Raw genomic sequence first — 19,647 nt, forward strand, 5'->3', positions numbered from 1 at the left:
CTTCCCACAGCTCCCATTGGCTGGGAACGGTGAACAGCAGCCAATGGGAGCTACCGGGTTCTGTGCCTGCAGACACTTGGGTACACAAATTGTTCCACAGCCTGCCAGCGCCCTGATAAAACACATGTGGCCAGCGCGCTGGAGGTTCCCCGTCCCTGCTGTAGTGGGGATGTTTACCTACATTTGAAAAACTGGAAAAGTAAAAAAAAAACCTCTCTTTTTTAATACATCTTAAAGCTCTGCAGTTCATTCACATTTGGACACTTTTAATTCAGGGTAGACACATTATCCTCAAGACTTGATCTTTTGTCATGATGTACAAAGAAGAGAGAAAACTTTCATCTTATTGGAGATTTTTCATAAAGAAAAAAACCCAGTAGTTTATTTTGCATGTCCAATGTGATAATCAAAATAACACAAAGAGCATAATATCTAAACTACTGGGGTGGGGCAGTGATAATGACAAAGAGGGTAGCCATGACATATGTGGCACAGCCCTACATTTTCAAAGCAACAGACAAGAAATAGCCAGGTGACTCCCATTCCAGTCCATGGAAGAGTTGAGCAATTACATTCCTCAGCATTTTGAAAATGTAGGAGTTGGTGCCCGAGTATTTTATCTGCCCTGCTATAGTTAAAATATATTTTGAAGTTATTTGGGCTATTCAACTACAAAAATATGACCACAAAATGCTTTTTTTCATTTCTTTTTCTTTCTTTTTCTTTTTTTTTTTTCTTTTTTTTCTTTTTTGTTCAAGAAAACATAGCAGGCTTTCTTAGGTATATAAAACTGTTAATTTTAGATAAAAATACAAACTTCACCTTTACAAAACACATATTTCTGTTGAATACACATAAAGCATAACAGTTTACCAAAAATAAAGAATTTTAGGTTTTGTTCAACTATTTGCAGCAAGGTCTTTCCCATGCCACAATGACATTGTACAATGCGGATACAAGAATTTATACATTTCACACAGCGCCAACATGTGAAATAAAAGTATTTGTATACTGATAGGAATGGCAATTGCTAACACAATATCACTATTAGGCAACTGGCATAAGTTTCAAAGAAAAAAGGATATTTGAATGGATATCCTATGATTTGTTTGCACACATCAGGTTTTTTTAAATGCTTTAAATTACGGGGGGAGGTTGGGAGACATAAACCAAGAAACGTCTAGAAAATTATGCATAGGTATACCATTTTTATTTTAATATATCTCATTAGTTTGCATCCCACTAGGAGAAATACCATAATGTTTGTGTTCTGCTTACTGTTACACCAGTCTTCTATATGTGTTATTGGTAAATGTAGTCCAAGAGATAATAAAAAGCTAGGCAAAGAGTAAAAAGAAAGCTTAATAATCACTTTATGGTGTAAAAAAAAATCAATTTAAGGCTCCCCAGAAGGTATTCTTTTTTGTATAGACTTTAAAACACCACCAAGCAAGGATGTACTGTTTCTATAGAGTTTGTGTGGTATTTGATCATTTGATACATTCCTGCTTTGTTGTGCCTGAGGTCCATTTGTGTCCATCCATCTTCATCAAGAAAGCAGGCACATTTCTTGACATAAAGCACCGTTGACTGCTCTGACAATTATCCACTATTCATTTAAGAGTTTTGTCTATTTTTCTTCTTCCTCCTTTTTTTTTTTTTTTTTTTTTTTTGTACTTTTGGTATCCTCCATTCATTCATCTGTCTTTTTATTTTCTTTTTTCTTTGTTTGCTTTGTTGTTTTCTTGTGGGGTTTTGGACAGGGAAGCTTCCTATTGTTTCACAGAGTGCTACAATACTTGCTTTGATGTCACATTAAACAAATGTACATTGTCTCTTTGTTCTCATTAAGTGTTCTTTTCAGTCAGTTTTTTTTCACATAGGAGAACAAATAAAGTATATAGTCAATAAAGCACCATACATAGTAGGTTCAGGAATGTAACAAACCATGTACATCCATGTCCCAGAGAGAAGTTCTTTTTTTTTCTAGCTTATTTCACCTTACATCTGCAGGAGAGAAAAAAGATATAATAACTCCATGATTAGAATCACAGGACCTTTCCTCTCAGATGTCTTTTAAAAAAAAACTATTCTGCATGAAATTCACTAACCTGGGACAAGAAGTTCTAAATGCTGTTTTGATTGAGTTTACATGCTGACTTTTAAAGTTGAATTTTACAAAATCTTTGCTTCTAGCATATTACTCCCAATAAATACCTGTTAATCTGAAACAGGATATCAAGTTTAGCATTCTTTCAAAAAGATACATCCATATAAATGAAATCTGACATTGGGAGTCCATGTGCAAAAAAAAGTGCTTGAATTATTAAATTCCCGGTCATCCAGCAGTTACATATTTACTGCAAATTCAAATTAAATTCTACTCAGAACACCAGAATCATCTGCAAATGTTGCAGCTCATATGATGTCAGGTATTTTAGAAATATAAAAGCCATATTTAATTTGGAAATTTTACAGCTGTTACATCGGAATTCACTAACATGCTGATCAAGCCACTCTTGTACTAAGAGGTTTCTTGTTTTGTTTTTTCTACATTGTAAACCTTATAAATTTTGATGACATCTGATTCGTGCATCCTATTCTTCCTCTGAAAGCCCCCGCACTCCACCCCAGACCAGTGAAGGTTCTTAGGACTCTGGTACAGGGCCTTGTTACAGAAGAACAGGTGTCCTCTTGTTTTGTAAATTATGCAGTGATTTCAATCATTTCAGATGCATGTTTAATCAGTCCACAGTTCAGGCTAAGGAATGTTTGATGGTCATGCATGTAATAAGATTTGCCGTACGTACTCAATGCTTTCACAGCCAACTGCTTGGAACATAAACCATTTGTAACCTGGCAATTCATTCATGCACTATTATGGGCTGCTTAGACTTCAGAAATCAATAATATTGAAACAAAAAGCAGAGGAAATGGAACTTTAGGTTTCCAAGAAGCTTAAGTATTAGCACCCTCAATAAATAAATAAATAAATAAAGTGCAAGAAGAGGAAGTAGCTGAAGAATGTAAGATGCTTATGGTGATGTGTAGCTTAATGGAAAATACCAAGCATGTAGAATTATCAAAGCCAATCACATCTAATCTCTTTGCAGCCTTGAGGTAGCAAGTGTCAAGATTTTGAACAGTGATTAAGTGGGAGTGATGATATTTGATTAAGTTTTCCATTACTTGTGCCATTAGGGTGTTCAGCATATAGGTCCTACCTGATTAGCAAATAGTTCCAGTAGTTTTTATGTTGGTTTTAACCTTTTTCGTTTCCGTTTTTTACCTGTTTCCCTAGGCCTTCCTGTTAACATAAGGGAAGGCTGGTAAAAAGCCCTAAGATAATGCATTGTGTTGAAAACTAAAGTAATAAACAACTACAGTTGTTATCTCTCAAAGAATACTCATAATCTTTTGCATTACAGGTATTTCTTTAAAACTTCTGATTTTGAAATAATGTTTGCATAAGTAGTTATCTAAAAGGAAAGTTCCAGTCACCCAAGATGGTGGTGGTAGTGGTAAATCTGCCTTGTGACTAAAGGTTGAACTTCGCTATTCCGGCATTCTCTAGTCCAGCAACATCCATGGTCCAGCATGATTTTAGTTAGCTGGATGTCCATTTATCATGGGAGAGGCCACATTTCACACAGTCACATAAAATTTACTTACAGACAAATAAATTCTGTGCTCTCCATGTTCTGTACCCCTAAATGTCTTCTAAGAAGCCAGTAAGCAGTGGAAGTGTTGGTAATGCTGCTAGACAATATTGACCTCCTGTGGTTTGGCAGATTCTCTGGTTCAGCACCAGTCAGGTCCCGGGAGTGCCAGACTAGAGCGGTTCAACCTTTTCTATTAACATACAGTATTCCATATGGGTATGTCTACACTACCCCGCTAGTTCGAACTAGCGGGGTAATGTAGGCATACCACACTTTCAAATGAAGCCCGGGATTTGAATTTCCCGGGCTTCATTTGCATAAGCGGGGCTCCGCCATTTTTAAATCCCTGCTCGTTCGAACCTTGTGCCGCGTGGCTACACGCGGCACGAACTAGGTAGTTCGAACTAGGCTTCCTAGTTCGAACTACCATTACTCCTCGTGGAATGAGGAGTAACGGTAGTTCGAACTAGGAAGCCTAGTTCGAACTACCTAGTTCGTGCCGCGTGTAGCCGCGCGGCACAGGGTTCGAACGAGCGGGGATTTAAAAATGGCGGAGCCCCGCTTATGCAAATGAAGCCCGGGAAATTCAAATCCCGGGCTTCATTTGCAAGTGCGGTATGCCTACATTACCCTCCTAGTTCGAACTAGGAGGGTAGTGTAGACATACCCTATTTGCCTTCAGTCCCTGTAGTTTAGATATTTTGAATTTGCCATCCACTTGCAAAAACAAACATTCTCACATATAAGGAGGGATATGAATCACTATCTTCTGCCATTGCGATCATATCCTTCATAAGCCTGATTCTGAACTGACCTCCCAATTCTTCCCACACAGTCACAGCTTTTCATCTTTGACTGCTTAGCTGTTGTCCCCAGAAAGTTGAGGTGGATGAGATAAGATGTTTTCATGTACAGCACATAGAACAATTTACAGAAATATGAAAACCCACCAATTTTCCTAAACTTTTTGCTCCATTCATAACTCAAACTAGCTTTGTGCTACACCCATGCCGCTTTATTTGCCTATTGGTGCTTAATGAACAGGACTAATTTTTCAGCTCTCCGTGTAGATTATAACTTCCCTCAGAGGGGATTATAAGCAAAGCCCAACATGTCAAAAGAACTTGAAATCTTTTGTAAGACAAACAGCAAAGTAAATTCTGCTGACGTGAACTTCTGATTCCAATAACTATAAAATTGCCACTCATGAGCCTTGCATTTTACTGAGTACTTGCACTAGTAAAACGTCTTCTGAGGAGGTGAAAATTTACACCCGGTGCGTGGAGGACATGGTAACCTCCAGCAGGAACTCTCACCCAATTTACAAGCTTAGACAGGCACCTGACAGAAACTATAACCTCCGCTGAGAAACTGAGGCAAATTAAATCCAACACCAAAAATATCCAGCCAGGTGTCTTCCCATCCCAATGACATCAGGCCACTGGGCTGCCCACTTCTGCACTCCATAATAAATAAGAAGCCTGAAACGCAGGGCAATGGTGTGTCCTGACAGGACGGAGATAGCAGCAAGAAACTTGCCTAAAACACAGGCCTGGGCTGAGCAACCCTTAACAAGTTGCCTATTTGTAAGAAATCCCAATGCAGGCAAGTTTTACCTGCTCTGCTTTCCTTAAAGTTTCACACTCTTTGGGCCTGATTCTCCTGTTCCTAACACCACTGTCAACCAGCAATAACTCTACTGAAGTCAGTGGGCTACATCCGCAGCCAGTGTAAACTGCCACAGTTCCACTGAGGTCAGTGCAGCTGATCTGCATTGGCTGTGGAGGATCTGGCACAATGGAGTTAGATGATCCAAGGGAGAGGAGAATCAGGCCTTCTGTAATCCATATGAGTACTTCTGAAAAATCCCTCCTGGCAGCAATACTCTCTCCCAGCACTGTCAGAGTCCCTAGGGCAGTGAGAGTATCCATGGGCACACACAGAGCTAAAGGCCAAAAGCTTCCACAGCAAGAGGCCGCCAGGAAAAATAAAATCGTAATAATAATGGAAAAACCCAAACCAACGCCATGGATACCGTCACACAAAAGACTTTCCGACAGAGAATTGTGGCTGCAAATATATTACATGGGAGGTGGGGGAAGAAATTGATGAACATGACAGTTAAATAATAATAATAGGAATAAAATGCTCGAGAGTAAGGAAATCAGAAATTAAGGTTCCTGGACCAACCTTAGCTTTCACCCTGTAACACTGTCCATCTGCTAAGCTAGTACCTAGAGCAGGCCAGGAGCATCCAGCTCACTGAGGCAGCAGGGAGACCCAGGCAGGCTTCCCTGCTTGCCCCGCAGCCCCACGCTGTGCAGAAACACAGCTGCGGGGCTCCATTTCTGGAGGGGAAGGGAGAAGTTTCAGGAGTCCCCCCTGTCTCCCCACACAATCCTATTGGCTGGTTTCTGACAGAAACCAGCCAATGGGAGCTGCTTGTTAGAATAACAGGCAGCTAAGAAGAATCACGCCCCCTCTACTGGGCTCAGTTATTTATGAAGCACATGGCCAGGCAGGCTGGCTGGCTAGGAAACATTTTAAGCTCTGCAGGCAGGCAAGTTAGTTTGGCAGCTGGCAGGTAAGTCTCTTGGCCACAGCCTGCTTCTGGTACCCCAGCCCTTTCCTACCCCAACTCTCTGTCTCCCTCCACACTCAACATACCCAAACCCTCTGTCCCCCTCTTACACCCATATCCCCTCCCAGATCTGGCACCCCAATCTCCTGCCCCAGATCACAATCCCCTCCTACCCTAGGTTACATCCCGAACCCTTGCACTGTAGTCCCCTGCCCTATATCACAATCGCCTGCTTCATCCCAACTTCCTCCCAGACTCCAGTCTCCCTCCTGCATCCCAATACCTTACCCCAAGCTCCCTTCGGCACCCAATCTCCATTCCAGACCCTGCATCTCCTCCATTAATATCATGGAAGAGTACGGCCTTTGACCACTTTCCAAAATCTTGGAGTGGCCCCCCATCAAAAATTATTGCCCACACTGACCTAGAGACACCCCACCCCTCCATTTATCATTCTCCAAGCCCTTCCTAACACAGAGGCTAAAAATCCACTATCCCTGCCAAAACTCTACAACAAATTTATAAACTGCTAACCAGGTAGGGCCTGATCCCAAACCCATGGAAGTCAATGGGAGTCTTTCCACTGATAGCAGTAGACTTTGGATCAAGCCCCCTAATCCATATGGAAGACTTGATCCTTCACCAGATCATCCTCCCACATACATCTAGGGATTATAATATCTTGTGTCTTGACTGATGGATTGATTGATTGCAATTGAGTCACGTAATGGCTTATCAGGCCAACTTTATCTCAGCAAGAGAAAACGTTACTTCATCTTCTGATACAGGCAAGACATCACACAATTACCCCATGTATGTTCCTGCTACAGGCTGTAGAAAACTCCCTGCCACATATAGGGCAAAAATCGACTGGTACCTGTCCTCCCTAAACATTATCCATCATTTTCAGGTGCTACTCTGATTGCCTCACAACCGGAGACACCTGTACTCCATCAAGTCTAAAACTGGTGTGTGACTCTGTAGGGAACCACGTAAAATGGTTTAAGTTAAATTAAACTGTTAGGCTGCTCTAACTTACACCAGGGCTGGGTGAAGCCCTGGGTAGCCTGCGATGTCTCCTGCTTTCTAAGTGCCTCCTAGTCCCTGTGATCAAGCCACAGTGAAAATAAGTATTTCTTCTCCGTACACTCATGACTCCCCCTCTTTTCTGGTTTTCATATTCTCAGCAAGCCAGGCATCTGTTTCGCATGACAACTGACAGCAATCTCCGTAAGGATAAGTAGAGAAATAGAAACCAAATTAAGGCCACAGTAGGAAATTTCATTTCAAAATTCCTTACTTTTGAACATTTAAATTCTTCTTAAATGAAATTTTCTACTAATTTCAAGTCTAATTTTAGTAAAGTAAATTGTCGAGTCTTAAGGGTATCTCAAAAGAATTTGTACTTGATAGAATTTACCAGCAAGCAACAAATAGTACCACCGTCAAATCAGGCAAGATTTTTATGTTATGCATATTATGTTTCATTTAAAGGCTGCAGTAAAAAAAACTGCAGTTAGTTCAATGGAGACAGGGCTGGGTCCATATTCTACTACAAATATAAGTTCCCATCTGATAAAAACACATGTACAAAAATAAAGGATGACATACCAGTTTCTTCTTCTCGATAATCTGAATTAGAATTTGATGATGTACAGGTGCATTCCATATGCTCTTCTAACCTCACCAGAACTTCTTTTAATTTTGGCTTTTTTCTAACATATTCCACTTTTGCCACCTAAACAAAAGAATGGTGTTTGCATTTAAACACATTAATGCATAACAGGACTTCAGACGGGTGGCTACATATATCTTTAAAAATGCCTCTATCCTGGAAAAGCATCACATATATCACATACTTATTTCACAATGCACCCAATAATCCCTCTAATTTTTTCTACTTATGTGCAGAGTTTTACATCCATGCTCATAATATTTTTTTTATGTGCACCAAGACATGTGAATGTGCATCACCAGCAGAAACACAAAACCTAACTGTGGGTGCTCTGCTAATCAGCTGGGCAGCATTTGAATCTCTCCTGAGAGGCCATGCATGCACAGTGGTTACAGGGAACATTGGGCACATCTTTTATACAAGTTCATTAGTTTCACACCTGATTTCCTATTCAAGGGGATTGAGTCATTCTGTATTTCAGGATTTTTCTAAGTCAAGGTAAAGTTTCACATTCAGACTCAAATCTGCATTTGTTTACTGAATTTACAGAGTCTGATACATTTTTCTGTCTACAACATTTCACCAGAATCATGTTGAATTACTGGCTATTTTTAAGACTATGGCAAACAGTGAAGACATGGAAAGCACCAGTGCTGTTTTGAGAACCTAGATCTCAAAGACATGGAGCTTCTTGTACCACCTCTGGGCAATCTTCAAGTGAATGAAAGCTCACTTATCTTTAAAGGAGATCTAGGAGGAAAATGAAAAGATGAAAAGCTTTTTAGAAGTCTTGCCGAGACACATCCATCTCGCTTGATGTTCTCTCTCTACTGTATGGAAATGTTACCTTTTCATATAAACTGAGTGCATATTTCACCAGCATTTAGGTTCCAGGAACATTTCAGTCTCAGTCTAGCCTTCACATAGAAATTATGCTTAAATAGAGTACAAACAGGTTCTAATGCAGTTTGGGAGGCTAGCAGGGACCATATTCTAGCCCAAGAAGAAAGCTAAGAAAGAACACAGATTTTAAACTAGAGATGTAAAGGGGCCAATTACAAGTAAACATTGCCTTAGCAGTGTGCTTACTGGGGTAACTGGTTAACCGGAGCCTAAGCAGGACGGAGCAGTCTCCGCCTGTGGCGTGGTGCTGTCTGACAGGCCCTACCCAGTTGGAGCAGCCCGGCTGGGCCTATCATACCATGCTGTGGGACAGTTAACTGGTTAAACATATAGTTTAACTGGTTGAGACTTCAAATGGGATTTCACATCCCTGTTTTAAACACTGTTTTAACATGCACTGCCCCCATCGACACTGGCCAGTCTAACCTTCTTAGACTGTGCAACTGCCCCAAAGATTAAACCTGAGTGAAATGAGTATAGATAGGGCCTTGTGCTGAGGGAAGAATCCCGTCCAAAGGGGAATCTTCCAGCTGCTTTCCTTTGCAGCACTCCTCAGCACTGTTGCGACATACAAAATGTGCATCTCATTTGACAGTCAAGGGCTTTTAATGTGGACTGTCATGGAGAGCAATGGAACCAAATAGGGTGGATACTGTATTATTTTATACAAATTAGAGACAGAGAGAAATCAGAGACTGGGTGTCTGATGCCTTGCACAGCTCAGATGATTGACACAACTCTATATAGCAGTGAAATAGACAGGGTGGTTAAATGTTATTAGTGTCCACAATTTTCGCTAGACCTTTTTACTAATTGTGCACTGATTTGTCTGTTGGGTTTTTAATACTCCCTGATACTAGCATTGAGAAAACATTGACCCTCTGTTCTTCCAAAAACAGCACATCGTTCTCATAACATGAGGGTGATGAGTGTAGGGGAAAGGTGGGGAGGAATTATACTTCCCAGCTGTCAGAAACCATCCGATAGCTTTCTGGACACACATGAGCAATGGATATCTGAATGAGAGTACTGTAGCAGAAGCATAGAGTGAAATACTGGGTCCTGTTAAATCAGTGCAAGTTTTGCAATTGACTTCAACAGAGCCAAAATTTCAAACCTTCATTTCAGTCGCTGCCCCCTTTGTCAACAAGACCTGGAGCCTATTTTCATTTACCCAGCAAACAACAGTTCTGCACAGACAGATGCAGTAGTTAAAATGTCTACATTAAAGATATTTTCTGAAGTTGTAAGATTTCCATACAAAAAGATTTAGAGCTGGCTCTAACATGTCAGAAGGCTTTACTGAAGGGTCAACTATGGGTCACAGCAATATGTTTCAGACTCTTCCATCAGCCTCTAAGCAAGGCTTATGCAAAGATTTGAAAATGTATGGTACATCTGAGTCATCTAGCATTAACGCTGAAAAACTCACAATAACAAACAGCCATTAAGACATCTATAACCAGAGACATAGAAAGAGACCCAGCAATTATGACTTGGCTTTGATATCTGTCATACTTACGCCAATTGTTGTAAGTAACCAGCATCATCAAAAATTACTTGCAACTAAAACTGTCACTTTTTTTTATTTTAGGACATCTCTATTTTTTTCCAAATTGAGATACCACTCCAAGCTGGCATAAAAAAATGGTTAGACGCCGTCCACTATTTACTTTGTACTACACATACTGGAAGATATAGGAAATACTTAGAAACTATATGATGATAATCTACTTCACACTGACCAATTGAAAACTATAGGTTTTGGTGACATGTGTTGTAAATTAAAACAAACCAAAAAAAGCAGATCCATCACTCCTCTTTCTCCTTCAGACAATATAAGTTAAGACTGATGATTTATACATTCAATTTCTCAAGTTAAGGCAACATCAAACACAATGAATTTCCTAACTTTGTGCTGTCTCATAACACCTGTTGCTACCCTGGGGTCTATAATTAATGCTAAGCTAAAATCTTAGGCTCGGGCCAAAACCTCAGCTGATGTAAAATGAAACAGCTATGCTGACCTCACAGGGATCTGACTCTAGGGGAGCATTTTTTTTTCATATTTTTATCTTTCTCCCCACCCTGTCTTGTTGCTCAAAAGAGAAGGATAACCACATGCTATTATTTGCTACCTATTGCTTTGAAATGATCAATCTTGAGCAAGGCACTCATTTCAATATGGGCTTCTTTCATCTTTCTCTAATGCAACAATACCAAGAGCCTTCAACAACAAAGCCCAGGAAAAATATTCCTTACAAAAGCTATGGGAGAGGGAAGTTCCATTTGTGAGGGTTGTTTTAAATCTCCCCCTAATATTACATTTAAATAATTGTACCATAATATGTAGTTTGGGTCTATGTTTTGCACTTCTATAGTCTCTATTCCACATTCCTATTGTGTGTGAAGCGAGAAGAGGGGAAGGAGCTAGGGGAAGAGTTATGTTGCTCAAATTAAAAATATCTGGTCTGGTGGGAACACTTGATGGTATCCTCAGCCCCAAGGGGAAGGCAATGTTTCAAATTGTTCAATGGTGAGACATAAGGAATGGCAATGAGTTTTCCCAGGCAGGCTGCAAAATAGTCTCATGGAAATCAGGGTCTTAAAGCAGAGGAAAAAGGCAGGACTCTGGGTATGAAAACCCTGAGAACCCCAGTAGCATAATAACAAAATTATTTCTATACAAGAACTTACAAGAAACCTCTCAGCATGGGAGATGACTTTTACTATAATACTCAACAACAACAACAGCAAAAACCCCACTTGGATAGTCCCTGTTTAACATACCAGACATGAAATACAATCCTGAATCAGGATGCTTTTCATTAATGAAATTACTAACAAAGGCATCAGTTTGCTCTAGCTCAGAAGTGGATTAGCAACGGGTATGATGGAATGAAGCTCTATGGACCTGCACAATTCTAAACATTGAAACCGAGAGGTCAAGTTAAAGAACAAAGACAGGGGGCTGTTGGGTTTTAACTAAACACAAAGAAATCAGCTAGAGTCAAGCCACAGCTGAGACAAGGTGCATTTGCCTATCGCAGGTCAAAAAGTGATTGCACAATTGTGTTTTATGGAACAAGAACCATTATAATACTACCTGTTACGGGGTTTGCAATTCTTTAAAGGAAGTTAAAGGTCAAGTATTTCCTGGTCCCATTTCAGCACAGAACAAGAGAATACTGAAAGATGTAGTCCCCAGAGGGATACGGGGAATTGTATGATGCTGCAAGGCATGCTGAGAAGAAGCATCAGGAAATATAAGGAGCAGCTTTCCCTCAGAAGGAGAAACCAGGAAGAGCTAAAAACTGATATATGGCTCTTCACTAAGGGTACGTCTAAACTACATGGCTCCGTCGACGGAGCCATGTAGATTTGTTGTTTTGGCAAAGGCAAATGAAGCCGCGATTTAAATGATCGTGGCTTCATTTAAATTTACATGGCTGCCGCGCTGAGCCGACAAACAGCTGATCAGTAAACCTCATCCCACGAGGAATAACGGGGCTGCCGACAAAGGGCTTTGATGTCGGCAGGGGAGCGTCCAGACTAGTGCGCTGAGCGGAAAAACAGCTGATCAGCTGTTTGTCGGCTCAGCGCGGCAGCCATGTAAATTTAAATGAAGCCGCGATCATTTAAATCGTGGCTTCATTTGACTTTGCCTATGTGTCTAATCTACATGCCTCTGACGACAGAGGCATGTAGTCTAGACACAGCCTAAGAGAGCAGAGGAAACAGCCTGGAAGATGTTGTAGCAAGGACCTAGGCCACGGGTGGGCAATAATTTTTCACAAGGGAGGCCACTCCAAGATTTTGGAAAGTGGTTGAGGGCTGCACTCTTCCATGATATTAATGGACGAGGTGTAGGGTCAGGCACAGAAGACAGCTTGGGTAAGGGATTGGGGTACAGGAGGGAGAGTTGGGTCTGGGAGGGAGTTTGGGTGAAGGAGGCAATTGTGACCTAGGGCAGAGGACTGGGGTGCAGGGTTTTGGAATGTGACCTATGGCAGAAGGGAGTTACGACCTTGGGCAATGGTCTGGGGTGGAGGGGATTGTGATCTGGGGCAGGAGATTGGGTGCCAGATCTGGGAATGGAGTATGGGTGCAGGAGGGGGCAGAGAGTTTGGGTATGCTGAATGGAGGGGCAGAGAGTTTGGGGAAGGGGGTACTGAGGTGCCAGAGGCAGGCTCTGGCCAGGAAACTTACCAGCCAGAATCCCAACCAGCCTGTCTCCCTGCAGAGCTAAATGCTTGCAGAGCTTAAAATGTTTCTCAGCCAGCCAATCTGCCTGCCTGCCCCACGCCTGCACAAGCTGAAGGGCCATGTGCTTGTGAGAATAACTGAGCCGGAGGGGAGGGGAGAGGTGCCTCCTGTGCTGTGGTTCTGGTGCTCAGGTTCTGCTTCTGGAAAGAGCAGCAGGAAGTCCTTTTTTCAATCCCCTACATCAAGTAGTGGCTCAGCGCACCACTTCCTGCAGCTCCCATTGGCCAGGAACAGTAAATTGTGCCCACTGGGAACTGCAGGGCTACTGCCTGCGGGTGCTCAGGAAAACAAACCGTCTCGTGGCCTGCCAGAAGCTAACCCTGATGAACCCCATATGGCCAGCCAGGTTCCCCACCCCTGCCCTACAGAGAGCTGTGGACCAAAGAAGGAGCCATTGAACTCTGAGTTCCAGGAAAAGAGAATACTTAGCTCGGTGAGGGCAGAGGATCTGATTAGCTGTGGCTCAGGATGAAAGTCTGCTAAACCTGGGAAGGACCAGATCATTTGATATCATTTGCTTTGGACTTATGTGGTTGCCCTGGGAGGGGAGAACTTTTGTTTAGGCTGGAAGCATTAAACCTACCTTAGAGGGAAACTACAGCCTAAACACCGGCAGAGGCACTGAAGAGATAAGAACCCTCAACACTCCTTCAGAAATGCTTTGTTACTGATGGATTCTCGCTACTTAGCTGTCTATGGCCCCTAAATCTTACATGTGTGACCTCATGGACAGGATATGAATAGATAGTCCAGAGAACCTTGCTGGCTGAGGTACCACCATCATAGTGTAGAGGAGGCCGGAGAGGGGATCCATGCAGGCTCTTTGGGTATAGGATTGCTGGGTTTTCTGCTATAGGGGCTTAACCAGCCACTGACCTCTGCATGTGATGAGGGATACAAAGACTATAGAGGCTATTGTCACAGTTGCACAGTTAGCTGCACCTTTGTTTTCTTTCTGGTCTCACTGGGTGCGTCTACACAACAGCGTTATTTCATTATTCCGAAATAACAATGCGAGCATCTACACAACAATTCCATTATTCCAAAATGAATTCAGAATACTGGACTGCTTATTCCGACTTCTGTAAGTCTTATGTAAGCGTGGATGCTCCACTGCTGCTATTTCGAAATAGCTCCTCCCTAGGGCCATTCAAAGTAATTACTCCCCAGTGCTTTTTGGGAGGTAGCACATCCACATTAGGGAAGCCTGCCTCAGACTAATTTTGAGGCTTCCCTGTAGTGTAGACGTGCTATTTTGAAATAAGCTTTATTTCAGAGTATTTCTTCTGGAATAGCTTATTCCAAAATAAATGTGCAGTGTAGACTAATTTAGCTACAACTACTCAAGAGAGAGATCTTGGAGTCATTGTGGATAGTTCTCTGAAAACATCCACTCAGTGTGCAGCAGCAGTCAAAAAAGCAAATAGAATGTTAGGAATCATTAAAAAGGGGATAGAGAATAAGATAGAGAATATCTTATTGCCTCTATATAAAACCATGGTATACCCACATCCTGAATACTACATACAAATGTGGTTGTCTCATCTCAAAAATGATATCTTGGCATTGGAAAAGGTTTAGAAAAGGGCAACAAAAATGATTAGGGGTTTGGAATGGGTCTCATATGAAGAGAGCTTAAAAAGACTTGGACTTTTCAGCTTAGAAAAGAGGAGACTGTGAGGAGGGATATGATAGAGGTCTATAAAATCATGACTGATGTGAAAAAAGTGAACAAGGAAAAGTTATTTACTTATTTCCACAATATAAGAACTAGGGATCACCAAATGAAATTAATAGGCAGCTGAAAAACAAAAGGGAGTTTTTCTTCACTCAGCATACAGTCAGACTGCGGAATTCCTTGCCAGAGGATGTGGTGAAGACCAGGACTTTAACAGGGTTCAAAAAAGAGCTAGTTAGATTCATGAAGGTTAGGTTCATCAATGGCTATTAGCCAGGAAGGGTAGGAATGGTGTCCCTTGCTTCTGTTTGTCTGGAAATGGATGAGAGGAGAGGGATCATATCAGGATTACCTATTGTGTTCCCTCCCTCTGAGGCATCTGGTACTGGGCACTGTCGGCAGACAGGATACTGAGCTAGATGGACCTTTGGTCTGATCCAGTATAGCTGTTCTTATGTCTGCATCTGCTCTATACTATATGGGTGCGTCTAGACTGGCAAGATTTTGCGCATAAAAACTTGCCAGCTGTCTACACTGGCAGCTTGAATTTACGCAAGAGCACTGATTTTGTAATGTACAAAATCAGTGCTTCTTGCGCAAATACTTTCACGCTCCCGCTCAGGAAAAAGCCCTGTTGCACAAGAATACTTGCGCAAAAGGGCCAGTGTAGACAGGGAAGAACTGTTTTGCACAAAAAAGCCCCGATGGCTAAAATGGCGATTGGGGCTTTCTTGCGCAAAATCGCGTCTAGACTGGCCACGGATGCTTTTGCGCAAAAGCACTTTTTGCGCAAAAGCATCCATGCCAATCTAGATGCACTTTTGCAGAAATACTTTTAATGGAAAAACTTTTCCGTTAAAAGTATTTCCGCAAAATCATACCAGTCTAGACGCAGCCTATTAGTTCTTCTACTGCACTCATCACCATAGTATCTGAACACCTTCCAGTCATGCCCCAAGCAAATGTGTCGTATATCCCAGTCTTCATACCTTAACCCACAGTGGAGTTAAATTCCACAATTCTCCCTCTCTAAGACTAGGGCTAGAGCACTCTGTGGATCAGACCATCCTTATCCAGCATGCCTCACTGAGCTTGGGTACCTGCGGTTCTTCCCTTCAGGAGTCTGACTTGTCCAAGCCAGGGAACAGACAGCTTTCTTAAAATCAAGGGGTTGTTTGTTCTACCAGAAGGAACAGGACATTTCAAGAAAAAGAATTTTAAAACAAGAAATAATCTATCTGCTTGTTTGTCTTTCCTAAAGGCTTCTCATCCCTTGATGGTAACCAAGGCAGACTCTGCCCCCCCCCCTTTCAGGTCCCTGCATCTCAGTCTGATTCCCCTTGAACAACTCTCCCTTTTCCTCGAGGAAGTGATCCTTTTTAAACTAGAGCAGTGGTTTGCAAAGTGTGGTTCACGGGCCACTAGTGGTCTGTGACCATCTTGCAGGTGAGCCTCAGGCTTGGGGCTTAGCCCAAGCCCCTAGCAGCAGGGAGCCCATGTAAGTGCTCCAGTCCCATCCCCTCGCCCCGCCCCTCGGAGGTGGAAGTGCCAGGGCCAGCTTCCTGCTGTGCAGGGGGAAGGGGGCAGCAGCAGTACAGGGAACCACTCACCTGGAGGCTTTCCCCACTGCTCTCATTGGCTGGAACTGTAGCCAATGGGAGCAACGGGGGACAGTGCTGGGAGCAGCAGGGGTGGGGCGATGTAACAGAGCCAGGTAAGGGCCACCTCATCCCCATCATACCCAGACCCCTACCGCCATCGTCCCCCACACATCCCTCCCAGCCCGACCCCCCACCTGTACCTTCCTTCCCTGCCAGACCCCCCATACCCCACTCCTGCACCCTACCTCCCACCCAGACTTCACATCCCTGCGCTCTCCTACACCAATTTTGTCATCATGGGCGGTTGGCTGGTGGTCCATGGAATGGTTTGCATTGAGCAGAGTGGGCCCCGGGCCAAAAAGTTTGAGAACCACTGAACTAGAGGGATTGCTTTTGATCTCTTGTCTATCTGCCCTTTCCTGCCCTGGCGCTCTCTCTGAACAACTCTCAAGTGTTTGTTTGCTGAGAACGGGCTTATCCTGGCCTGCTCTTTCCCCTCCTGCTTGTTTTTTTTATCCCCAAAAAGCCCCCTACTGAATTACACCAGCCTATTCATACAGTGAACATGCCATTTACCAGGTCAATGGGCAACATTCATAAATTAAAGCAGAGCACCTCAAGAGCCATCACAGCTACTACAGCTGAAGTAGCAGATACAGATAGTCGATGGAGCCCTTCTGCTGCTGTTCCACAGACTGGAAAGGAAGGTTGCTCCCTGCTGTCCCAGCTCAGCTACTCGGGATTGGCACTGGGAACAGAATTTGCTCCATAAGGTTCACATCTGCTGTCTTGGCTAGGAACGCACCAGCAGATCTGCTGAATGGCAAGATGCTTTTTTTCCTGACTGCTGTTGGGCTGACCCGGTTAAGTAAACTTCAGGAAATGCCAAACAAAGGGATATTCCAGGTCCTTGAGCTGGTTAAATACTTCATCTACCTGACTTATTTCTGGAGCCAATATAAAGCCAATGGAACCTTTAGGCATTATGAATTAAGTTTCGTAGCGGCAACAGGCATAGTTAAAGGAAATATTTCCTCAAGTGACATTCAAAAAAAAATCACACTCCACCAGCTGGCACGAGGGAGCGATTGGAGTCCTTGCCATGTGCAAATCATAGAGGAATTCCCAAAGTCAAAATTCAGACTTTGCAGTAGCCTGGTCAGTAAAGATACTCAGAGGTTCGATAAAAGAAAAAGCAAACACGTCGAGTCTGGTCCAATTACTGACCCGTCGAGTATGTTAGCATAAAGATGCAAGCCAGAGAACTTATGCTCATAAGCATCTGAGGGTCAACAAGGGAGAGTGACTTTAAAGCAGGCATTTCATTTCAATCAAACAGATGTTCATTCATGCTAGACTGTTTGAAACACATTCCCATGGGGAAAAGACAATACAACCGACATAGGTGCTCTGTGTAGCCATGCAGCTGCCCTCCTTCTCAGACCCGGTTTTTTGTTGATTGCTCAGAGGGGAAAGAGATTCCATAGTATCAGACAGGGATGTAAAATCCTGTTTAATTAGTTAAATGGTTAAGTGTTAAGTCTAACCAGTTAATTGATTAAACGGGCTGGAGCAGCCCCAGCGCCATGGGCAGGGACTGCTCCAGCCCCACAGAGCTGCTGGCTTGGAGGGAGGGAAGAGGAGAAAAGAATTGGCAGTGTGGGAGAGGGCTGCCAGCTCCTAGCCCATGTGGACTTGCAGACTGGGAGTCAGCAGACTAATGCTGAGTAGAAGCCGCCCCGGCCCACCGATGCTTCCGCCCAGCAGCAACTCCTAGCCCATGAGCCCATGTGGGCTGGGAGCCCGCAGTCCTCCCCCATCTCCCACTTCTTCTGTCTCCGCACACACACACATCCTGCACAAGGCTGCTGATTCCCAGCCAGCGCAGGCTGGGATCCAGCAACACCCCGATGCTGAAACAGCCCTCCACCCTGGGCAGGCTATGGGTGGGGAGGTGCTATATGGTAACAGTTAACCATTACCCAGTAAGCATCACCCATTAACCGGTTACCCATTCACATCCCTAGTATCAGATAGCTTTTTTCCAAGCTAAGCATAAAGATTCACACTGGGACTATTAAAATAATGGGCTGCATTTAGAGGTAGGCAGATTTTAGAGGCCTGAAGGGAGCTCCCATCCCCCTTTGAAAGGGCCCAGTCTGCGTCTAGCTGTATTAAAACCAGACCAGGTCTGCTGGCTCATGTGGAAGTGGAGAAAGATCAAAGCATCCCTGCCCTTTTGTTGGAGACCAGTGCCACCAGTAGCGCTGGCTCAGAGCACTGCTGTGCTCCCCAGCTAGACTGCAGCAGCCTGGCATCCAGGGGGTCTGATCCAAAGCCTTAGGATCAAATCCAAGGAGAGGAAGGTCCCTAATCCCTATCCACACTGCACCTGCATCAAGCCCTCCCATGCCAGCCCTAACAGTCTGGTGTATTGATAAATGATAAGTTTATACACAAGGGCATAAAGGAACGTCCTTTGCTTTGGCCCGTGGCACAATGCATCTGCAAACCCACTCACTGACCTTTCTGGGTGGACATTTTTGCAGTGTGACTAGGCTTGCTATGATCTCACCACCTTGTCAATGAAAGGGGAGGGAGGGAAGCCCTTTCAGTTCTAATCAAAGAGCGCTTTTATCCAGCCTGACATCATAGAAAATACAAGAGAGCTCTCAACTGCATTCCAGGAATAACCCAGGCAGGCCCCCAAACCAACTTCTACCTTTCCCGGGACCCTCATGTAGGGCCTTGCTAGATAGTGGTATGCACACCCACGGAGCTCTAAATCCAGGATTTCCAACCATGAATTATATCAAAGCCTATGAGAGATGCCGACTCTGGGGGAAACAAATGCGGATTCTGTTCAGATTTCTGATGTGACTGGGAGGTCAGCGGGCATTCTCAACAATGAGCATCCTGTTTCTGTTTGACCTCTTGTCCTTCTTGCTACTCAACTGCTATTTGGACTTTTCTGAAGAACTGGACGACGTGTATGTCGATATCTTTGGTGTCAACTTATTAATGGAGCCACAAAAATCATGTTATCCGATAGGGCTCCTTTTAACTTACCCAGTAATAAAATGAATATATCCCTGAAGGAAACAATGCCGCATCTCTGAACTGTGTGAGGCAGCGAGACAGATTCCTTGGTGCAGTAATGGGGGGGTCAGAGGGGCGGATGACAGCCCCAGAACTGACATACTTAAAGCTGCTGCCAAAGTTTTAAACTCTATCACTGGCTTAAGTTCCTTAATACATCCTATGCCAGTGGGTGATTGTGG

The 19,647-nt window shown here is 43.4% G+C and overlaps 1 protein-coding gene across 4 annotated transcripts in view; it reads right to left on the minus strand.

The window, feature by feature from the left end:
• Positions 1–1,188: 1,188 nt before the first annotated feature.
• The window catches only part of PDGFA (platelet derived growth factor subunit A), a 35,454-nt gene continuing 16,995 nt past the window's right edge, over positions 1,189–19,647 (minus strand). The window contains exons 5-8 of one of the 4 annotated variants that reach the window (XR_012896162.1): positions 7,855–7,981; positions 3,225–3,307; positions 2,112–2,225; positions 1,189–2,007 (exon numbers count right to left, since the gene is read on the minus strand). Coding sequence is in view for 2 of the 4 variants with exons in the window: in XM_075899532.1 (XP_075755647.1) it covers positions 3,252–3,307; positions 7,855–7,981 (183 nt within the window). In the remaining 2 variants the exon portion in view is untranslated. The remainder of the gene's footprint in view (positions 2,008–2,111; positions 2,226–3,224; positions 3,308–7,854; positions 7,982–19,647) is intronic. The other 3 variants (XR_012896163.1, XM_075899532.1, XM_075899533.1) reach the window with 3 other exon arrangements.

The sequence above is a fragment of the Pelodiscus sinensis genome, chromosome 16, assembly GCF_049634645.1.
Source record: "Pelodiscus sinensis isolate JC-2024 chromosome 16, ASM4963464v1, whole genome shotgun sequence".
In the NCBI taxonomy this organism is placed as follows: domain Eukaryota; kingdom Metazoa; phylum Chordata; order Testudines; family Trionychidae; genus Pelodiscus; species Pelodiscus sinensis.